The 9,527-nt window shown below is 61.9% G+C and overlaps 2 protein-coding genes across 2 annotated transcripts in view; one reads left to right on the forward strand and one right to left on the reverse strand.

The window, feature by feature from the left end:
- EVL (Enah/Vasp-like) overlaps positions 1–912 on the forward strand; it is an 82,933-nt gene extending 82,021 nt beyond the window's left edge. Inside the window, exon 15 of the mRNA XM_006766606.2 lies at positions 450–912. Coding sequence (XP_006766669.1) covers positions 450–487 — 38 coding nt within the window. The 3' untranslated portion in view covers positions 488–912. The remainder of the gene's footprint in view (positions 1–449) is intronic.
- A 1,271-nt stretch (positions 913–2,183) lies between these two features.
- DEGS2 (delta(4)-desaturase, sphingolipid 2) lies at positions 2,184–9,317 on the reverse strand. The gene is given in 5 exon segments (XM_006766629.2): positions 2,184–2,633; positions 4,551–5,015; positions 5,018–5,278; positions 9,128–9,173; positions 9,280–9,317. Coding segments are annotated over 5 exon segments (957 nt in total). The 3' UTR covers positions 2,184–2,486.
- Between the last annotated feature and the right edge of the window lie 210 nt (positions 9,318–9,527).

Consider the following 9,527-nt stretch of genomic DNA (forward strand, 5'->3'; position numbering starts at 1 on the left):
TCTGCCGCTGGAAGCAGCCTTTCATCAGACAAGGCCCGGCTCTCATTGGACTTTCTCTGGTGGCCTTGGCTCCAGGGCGGGTCCAGGGAAAGGCCCAGATTTGGGGGAAATCCTGGGGGTGGGGACAGGAGGAAGCAGAATCCCTGCCCTCCTGGGGGAAGCGCTCAGGCCAGGGAGGGGGGCAGGGAGGTGCCCACCTGCCCAGACCTGGCTGGGGCTCCTGGGGCCTGCCTGCCCCTCCCGGCTCCAAGGCTGCCTGCAGCCACTGCCCCCACCCCAGCGGGCCTCTAGCAAGACTGCCAGCTGGGGGTGCAGGGGAGCCCCCCAGACCTCATCGGGGCCTCTGACCTCTGCGAGCCTGGGTCTCAGGAGACCAGGGGCGCTGGAGCGACCTCACCAGAGCGGGCGGGTTCCCGCCAGAGCTGAGCTGCCCTCTCTCCTGTCCTCAGCCATCAGGCAGGAGCTGAGCGGAATCAGCACCTCGTAGCGTGCAGGGCCCGAGCCACGACCCCTGACGGACGGCGGGGAAGAGGAGCGCAGCCAGGCCTCCAGCCACCGAGCACGCACTGAAGCCAGGATGTGTTTCACTTAAGTCTTAACCTGTGAGAAAATATTAAAATGAGGGAAAAGTTCAATTCCTGGATTTTTTTAGATTCTACCTGACACAGAACACCAGGTCTACTCGCCTTTTTTTGTATTTTATATTTGTCTATTTAAGTGTACATTTCTTTTGGTTTATAGAAAAGATACCCCCAACCACACGCTTCATTAGGTGGTTCCGAGTTCCTCCTGGGTGCCCCTCGCACCTGGGCCTGGCGCACTGTGCCAGCAGCTCCTCCCAGCATCACGGTGTGAAGTCTGTCCACGCCCCTCGGTCTGTGTCCACGTGGTAATAAACGCTTACTGTCCACACACGGCTTCTGCTCGCTCTCTCGCCTCCTCTTGGTCCCTCCTGGCTGGGGCACTCCTTGTGGGGGAAGGTCTCCCCGCTGTGGTGACCAGGACAAGATGGGGGCTTGTGGGGTAGCTGGGCTGAATTTAGACCTGGGACGGACGGGAGGGTGAGCAGGCAGTTCAGGCACTTCCTGGGGGCCTGGGGTGGCCACGGGAGCCTCACCCACAGTGGAGTGGGACGGGCCTTGAGTGGCACCCTGGCCTGGAACATCAGAGGGAGTCGGGTGCGTTCTGACCAGCAGGGCCAGGAGGATGAACCCCTCCTCCTCCAGCGCTTGGTCGGCTTGGCATCTGCTGAGCCCCCACAGGGAAGCCCCCGAGGCACCTGCCAGCCCATCTCAGACCAGCCAGGGAGGGTCTGACTCGGCCGGCCCGTGGGCAGGCCTGGAACTGCAGTGACCATGCCACGGCCGCCAGACACAGCAGTGCCCGGCCACAGGCCAGCCGCATGGGGGCCACGGGAGGATGGGGGGTGGGGCAGGCCCCAGTCTGGCTGATGATGGACCGATTTTCCTGATCAGACTCTGGACATACTTCATCCCACTGAGTGTCCTCAGCTCTGAAGGGAAGGGGGTTGATCTGCCCGCCAGGAGGTGGGCCCGAGGCTCCGGTCTGAGAGGCTGCCTGCGTCAGCTGCTCTCCTGCTTCCTCCCTCCTCCCGGGGCTGGGAGAGGGGGGCCCAGGGCGGACAGGAAGGATGACTCCCGAGGTCAGCCGTGCCATCGGCCTCACCGAAGTCAGGCAGAGCCATGTCCCCCTCGGAGTCACGGGACACCCGCCCGCCTCCCTCTGACTAGTCACCTGTCCAGCCACCGTGTGTCTGGCCTGGGGCCCCTGGTCTGTGAGAATCTCAAGTCCCACATCTCAGCTGGTTTGGGGGACAGACCCCATGGTGTGAAGCCTGAACCCTCGAGCCTCCGAAGGCTTCCCACGAGGGTGCAGGCTCGAGGCTGGATTGGGGGGGCGGGGCGGGGGGCTGGAGCAGACGACATGGACCGAGGGGAGGCGATGTTGGCAGCACCCAGCAGGGTGAACAGGAGGGAGGGCTTCGGGGCACATGGACTTGGCAAAAATGTGGGGCCTTCTGCTGCCTACACCCACAAAGGCAGGGCCCTCAGGAAATGCTGCTAAGCACCCACGCGTGGGAGCAGGAGCGGGAGCAGGTGGGGACCACCCCCAGGCAGCCAGGCCCAGGCTGGGGCCGAGACCCCTCAAAAGCACGTCGTGGATGTGGAAAGAAACGCTGATATTTAATGGAGGACAGGGGCACACCAGACAAATCAGCCCCATGGAGGCTGTGCACAGAGCACGGGGTCAGGGCGCCCCGGGAGGCCCAGAAAGGGCCGCCTGGCCTGAGGCAGCAGCGAGTCCACGTGCAGAGCCTGTGGCCGCTGTCCCGGCGCGGTACCGGCACCTGGGGACCAGCAGCAGCCCCGGGGTCCAGGACCAAAGGCAGCCACGGAGTTCTGAGCACCAGGCTGAGGGCCGTGACCACCAGCTCCGCAGCGACGGGCCGGCACCAGCGGCCCAGCTCACAGGCCGTCCCCTGCCAGCTTGCACACCCGCTTCACCCGGGCGTAGGGCCCCAGGGAGTCCTCGAACACAAAGTCCCAGAGCACCTTCACCCACGAGTGGTGCTGCGGCAGGTGGTCGTAGTACTCGGGCGCGATCTTCCGCACCTGCGGGGAGGCGGGGGTCAGAGGCCAGGCCTTGGCACAGACATGAGCATGTACACACAGACACGTGTGTACACAAACACGTGAGCATGTAGTGACACATGAGCGTGTACACAGACACGTGTGTACACAAACACATGAGCACGTACAGTGACACATGAGCGTGTACACAGACACGTGTGTACACAAACACGTGAGCACGTACAGTGACACATGAGCGTGTACACACAGACACGTGGGTACACAGAGGCACACACCCTGGCATCCCCAGGTGCCTGGGTCCAGCTCAGCCCGGCAGGAGGCTGGCCGGTGCTCGCCACTAGCCCCGGCACCGTCTCCACCCCCTGCCCAGGCTCGTATGCGCCTGTCCCTGGGCTACACTGGAGCTTCTGACCCAGGAGCCGGGGGAGGCCGCTGTCTTCCCTCAAGCACCTGCCCGGTTCTGAGGCACAGCCTGGCCTGGTCATTCATGCTCCGCACCCGCTTCCGGTGCCCTCCCCAGCCTGCCAACCCACTACCTCGGCTCCCACCACACCCCCCAGTGCCCACCTCTCAACCTCAGTGCTTGTTTCCCAAATGCCTATCTTTCACCCCTCTCCCCCTTCAGCTCCTCACCCCTGCCTGCTCACGACACCCTCAGCTGCCTCCTCCAGGAAGTGCTCCCTGCCTCAGCACCTGCAGCGGCAGCAGCACCACCACCGTGGAGGGCACGCTGGGCACACAGTGCTCCGGGCCTGCGTTGTAGCTGCAGACGGGCTCAGGGAGACCAGGTGACCTGCACGGGCGCCAGCAGGGGCCATTCACTTTGCCCGAAAGTAAAGACACTCTCACAACCACCCGAGTCTAGGTTCTGGCTCTGCTGCTTCCTGCGACAGGCACCTCCCCTCCCGACCTTTACCTTCCCATCTGTGAAATGGGGATAATGGGTAAGGTGGGCACCTGCCAAATCGGCTTGTGGTGAAGCGTAAGTGAGGTGGTGCTCAGCCCAGAGCCGACCTCAGTGCCTTCAGCAGGGTGGGAGGGGTAGGGGAGGGGAAGAGGGCCGGGGAGGGAGGGCTGCACACACAGGCTGTCAGACTCTTGGTCACACAGGCCAGGGCGCAAACACCTGCACACCCAGACAAACGCTCACACATAACCACATGCACACATACATGTACACACCGGGCACACTCATAAGCACACATGCAAACCCCTAAAGGCATGTGCACACCCATGCACACACAGAAGACCCCACTGCCCCCTCTCCTGCCCCAAGGGGCACCTCAGTTCTTTCTATCCCACCCACACCAGACTGAACTCCTCCTCCTCCCGCCCTGCCCTCCCCCCTCCAGAAATTCTCCATCTGCAGGCCTCCCAAGGCAGAGCCACCAGCCCGGAGGCTTCCACTCTGCACCAACTCAGGCCAAGCCCCTTGGGTTACAGAACCCTCCCTGTCCTCTCCGCCATGTGGGGCCCTGGAAAGTCACGGGCAGTGACAAGAAATGCGGAGGGCCGGGGAGTCAGGACCCAGGAAGGGGAGGTGCTTTACACGCACTATCACTACCGCTGCCCCGTTTTACAAGAGGAAGCAGAGGCACAGAGAGGGCAAGCAGTTTGCCCAAGGATGCACAGCCAGTGAATGCCATAGATGGGCTCAATCAGGTTTGCTTTACACTAAGCGGTCTAAATGGTAAATGCGCCTCGAGCCCCTGCCCTGCCGGGATTCACCTTGTCACTCTCTGGGCACACGCCCAGCCCCTGTCCTGTGTGGCCTCTCCCTTCGCCCTGGCACCATAACTGAGAACGTGGCCACCCCATGATCAGCGTGAAAGGAAAAGGAGGTCAGAGCCTAGCCCCAGGCCCACCCCGCCACACCTCCCGCCCCCTCAGACACCGTGCACCCCTCACCGCTGCGCCCCTGCCCACGCGGCCACCTACCAGGGGCAGGTTGCAGCCGGGGATGCTGGGGAAGTCGTGGTGCTCCATGTGGTAGCCCACGTTGAAGGTGATCCAGTTGAGGGGCCCGTAGTAGGAGTAGGTCTCATAGCCCTTGACGAACATGTAGTGCTCAGCCACAAAGTGGCCAGAGATGGGGTGCAGGCCCAGGCCCAGCAGGGTGCTGGCCAGCAGGTAGACCATGGGCTTGAGCCCCCAGAGGGCGAAGATGGTCGCGTCGGCCGCCAGCTGGACCAGCGCGTTGAACACCTCCATGCGCGTCAGGGCCTTGGGGTTCACGCAGAGCGGCCGCAGGGAGTAGAACAGGGGCTGCAGCACCAGCCAGAGCAGCTTCCGGGCCGGCGTGCAGAAGAGCCAGCCCTCCAGGCGCGTGGGCACGTCCACGTCCAGCCCGTCGCCGCCCAGGTAGCGGTGGTGGTCCACGTGGTACTTCTTGAAGGAGGCGGCGCCGTGCCGAAGGCCGTGTTGTGCGAGATGTCGTGGATGGCCAGTGTCAGCGAGTGGTTCACGCAGCCACCAAAGGCGTAGGCCCAGAAGAGCAGCCAGCGCCATGCCAGCCCCTGCACCAGCCAGCAGGCCAGCAGCTGCGCCAGCACCAGCCCCAGCACCGTCCACTTGAGATGAGGGTCCGGCCGCATCAGGGCCTTGATGGCCGGGTACTTGGCTGCAGGTAGGACCAGGAGAGAAGGTGGTGAGGAGGGTGCGGCTGCCTGGGCCCCCAGCCATGTGCCCACTCTCCCTTCCTCCCTCCCTTCCTCCCTTCATTCCATTTGTCCCACTGGCTTCCCTCCGGTCCTCCTCCGCCATCCACTAAGCCCCTGGACAGTGACACGGGATAATTCGCCCTCGAGGATCATGCTAAGACCTTGCCCTGCGTGTGATTCTGGACCTAGGACCAGCCGGGCCTGTGGGCACCCAGACAGGCAGACCTGCCGCCTCTTCCCGGGGGTGGGGGGCTTTGCCATCAGCCTAAATAAAGACCAGGTGTCCCCACAGGTCACTGAAATGTAGTCAGAAATCAAAGCAGCTGCAGAGCCAGGAGCTGCCGGCTGCCCCTGTGAACCTCACACGCGGTGCAGCGGGCTGTGACCAGGTGGACCAGGCATATCGGGAACCCGGGAGGGGCAGGGGGCTGGGGAGGGGCAAGGAAGTGCCATAAAATGTTGAATGTGTTTATTTGGGCGGCGGGGGGGAGGGGTGTTTGTTATAGTATCTTTTGTATTTTGCCCTGCAGGAACGGGGGAAAGGGTGTGGGGGGCATACCCTCTATCAAGACAGCCGTGCCTTCTAGAACCTCTGCAGCTGCGGGCAGGAGGGCCGGCAGGGCCAGGCCGGGGAGGGTGCTACGTCAAAGGGACAGACAGGGTGACAGACGCCCACCAGGTCTGCTCCGTCTCGCCTCCCCGGGTACAGCAGGTGGGCACTCAGCGCCACGATACACAGAGAGGGAAACTGAGGCTATGAGGGTGGGGCTTGTCCCAGGGCCCCCTCAGGACAGGCGGCGTCCACCCTCCTGAGCAGTGGGCAGCCTCAGGCTCACCCTCCCAGGCTGTCCCATGAAGAGGGTCCCAGGACAGCAGCAGAGGCTGGGCCCTGACTGGAAATGGCCAGGCCAAGGCTGAGTCCGGCCCAGCTCTGCCCAGCTCTTTCCTTCGAGTGACCCAGGCATGGCTCCCCCTCTGTGCTTGGTCCGGAAGGCTATGCCAGCCCAGCTCAACCGACCCAAGGCCCTCCGCCCTCCCGCCGTCCTGTCTGCCATTTACAGATGAGGAGACTGAGTCTCAGGGTGATGCCTGGACTCAGCCAGCACCGAGGGCATGTCCCCAGCCTCCCTCTTGAGAAGGTGCCTCTGGCATGGGGACGCCAGCCTTCACGGTGTAGTCACGTCTCTCCAGTGACTAAGAAAAGCCAGGTGTCCGGCTATAGCACCCTTTCTGTCAGAGCCACCTAGCAATAGGCCAGGCTATTTCAGAGGTGGTGAGCTGCCTGTCCCTGGGAGTGTGCAAGGAGAAACACAGCAACATGGCAAAGGGAGTCTGCTCCAGAGGGAAGACTCCGGCTCACAATCGGAGTTCTGTGGCCAAGGGTTCGTTCCCACCTCTGTGGGCCGTGGTGTCCCAGTGTGAGACGGCGAGGTCACAGTGCACCTCTCAGTGTCTGCCCCTCAGGCAGGTCCTGGCTCCCGGAGAGCAGGACAGCCCTCATCTGTGGGAGATGCTGGGGGGTAGCGGGGTCCCCAAATCCTAGAATCACAGGCCACCTCTGCCCAGGGAGCAGCGTCCAGAGTGGGTTCAAATCCCAGTTCTGGACAAGGATTTTATTTTAATTTAGTTTATTTTGGTTAATCCTCACCTGAGGATATTTTTCCATTGATTTTTAGGGAAAGTGGAAGAGAGAAGGAAAGACAGAGAGAAACATCGATATGAGAGAAACACATCGATTGGTTGCCTCCTGCACGCGCCCCAACCAGGGCCGGGGCCAGGGAGGAGCCTGAAACCAAGGTACGTGTCCTTGACCGGAATCGAACCCGGGACCCTTTGGTCCACCGCCAACACTCTGTCCACTGAGCCAAACCGGCTAGGGTTGGACAAGAATCTTGAATCCACAATATGCAAAGATCTCCTACAACTAAACAACAAAAGGCAAACCACCCAATGTAAAAACCGGCAACGGACTTGAATAGGCATTTCTCCAAAGATGTGCAACTAACCAATGAGCACCTGGGAAGATGTCAGTGTCATCGGTCACTAGGGAAACGCAAATCAAAACCACAATGAGATACTGCTTCACCCGCACTGGGGTGGCTACATGTAAAAAGCAGAAAGTAACAAGAGCCGACAACGTGGAGAAATGGGAACCCTTGTTTGTACGTTACTGGTAAGATCACAAAAAACGGTACAGCCGCTGTGGAAAATAACTTGATGGTTCCTCAAAAAAAAGTTAAACATAGAATTACCATACGACCCAGCAAGTCCACTCCTAAATCTATACCTAAGAGAATGTAAGCCCTGGCCGGGTAGCCCAGTTGGCAGCGCGTTGTCCCCATACTCCAAGGCTGTGGGTTTGATCCCAAGTCAGGGCACATACAAGAAGCAACTAATGAACGCATCAGTGAGTGGAACAGCAAATCAATGTTTTTTTCTCGCTCTCGCTCTCTGTCTCTCCTTCTCTCTCTAGAATTAATTGTGGTAAAATATATAGAGCATAAAATTGGCCATGTTAACTATGTTTTTGGTTTTGTTCTTGTCTTTTTAAAACATTTCTCAGCTCCAAGCAGGTAACCTCAGCTCCAAGGAGCCGTCTCTGAACCACAGACGCGGTCACTGGCAGGAGGGATGGATACGCACAGGAAGCCCAGGTGGGGAGCAGGGCTCAGGTCATGCTGTGCGTGGCAATGGCTGGTCAGCACAGGCGCCCTGTGAAGCAGGGCTCGGGCGCACGCAGATGCCCGACCAGCACTGCAGATGGTCATGGCTCCTGAAAGCGTTAGGACTGGGAGACGGCGGGAACCGTGCTGAGGCAATACCAGGCTGGTTACCTGCTCTCCCCCCACAGTGGCTGCTTGGGTCGGGGCGGCACAGTGGGAAGCCAGCTGGCTGCCCAGGAAAGGCCAGAGGTCCCCTTGGGTGCTCGGCGCCCCAGCATCATCCCACCAGGTGGGGCGAGAGAGACCAAAAGACCCAGGTGAGGGATGGGGGACACAGGCAGGTGGGCAACTTGTGGATCCCGCTTGGGAGGGGAGCAGGCCTCATCCCAGCTTATTCCTGTGATCCCAAAAGGGGTCACAGTGAACTTCTGAGGGTGTGCCCAGGAAGATGGGTGCCTCCAGTGGAGGATGGGGGCTTGCGGGTGGGAGTCCAGCTGGGAAACATGTTTCCCCGTGATGGCCAGGGCGGCGAGGAGGAAGTGCCAGCCACCTCGTCGTCAGGAAGCCCTCGCCCACAGCCGGAGCCAGGCGATCGCAGGCAAAGTGCCCTGAACCTTTGCATACCTGGCTGTGGGGCGGGGACCACAGACCCAGAGGCTCCAGCCTCCCGCTCACCAGCCGTGGCCTATGGGCACCCGCCTCCCCCCTCGGGCAATGGGGGCCAGGCGCTCACCTGCCCAGGCGCACCTGGGAACCAACCGAGCCACCAGCCTCCACATGGGGGGCCGCCCCTGCTTCCCCTTGGGAGGAGGCCAAGCTGGGGCAGGAGGGCGGGGCAGGCCACACCTGCGCCAGGTGAGCACTGACTAGCAAGCTCTGGGCAGCTGAGAGGACCCTGGCTCTGGGACCCAGGCCAGCACACGGCCACTCCTGTGCCCCTCAGGGGCCAGGGCAGGCACAGAGCTGCCAGTGGAGACCTTGGACAGTGGGCCTCCAGGACCTCCATCGAGCAGATAATACGTCCTGCCTGTGGGAGCGAAGGAGAGGCCCCCCCCCCCAGCTGCCTGCCCTGTGCCTTCCCTGCCCAGCCCACCCTCGGGGGGCCTGCTGCCCCTTCCCCCTCTCCCAATAGTTTCCCAGGAAGCTCAGGCATGGAGTGCCAGGTTCCCAGCCCCTCCCCCAGCCGCCCCACCTCCCCGCTGGGGCTCAGCGCCTCGATGCCCCCGGAGCTGTTGTGGCTGCGGTTATGACACACAGTTCCTGGCCTGAGAGCACGCACAGCCCCTTTCTGACCTCTGGGACCAGGTGCTGCTCAGGGAGGCCATCTGGCCTGGTTGCTTTTACCTCCGCTCCCGGCCCCGGGGGTCCCTGGACCTGGCCATCCTGCCGGAAGCAATGAAGTGCGGGGCGGAGGGGTGAGGCAGCTGGGTGCTGGCAGCTCAGGGGCGACCCCAAGAGTGTAAGCTCCCGATCACCTCACTGGGCCTGAGAGCACCTTCCCCCACAGAACAGAGAGGAGCCCCCACAAGTCCGCAGGCCCAGCACAGCCCCCAGGGCAACCTTGCAGAGCAGGCACTGAGGCCTACAGCGCA

The sequence above is a fragment of the Myotis davidii genome, unplaced genomic scaffold, assembly GCF_000327345.1.
Source record: "Myotis davidii unplaced genomic scaffold, ASM32734v1 scaffold60, whole genome shotgun sequence".
Classification (NCBI taxonomy): Eukaryota; Metazoa; Chordata; class Mammalia; order Chiroptera; family Vespertilionidae; genus Myotis; species Myotis davidii.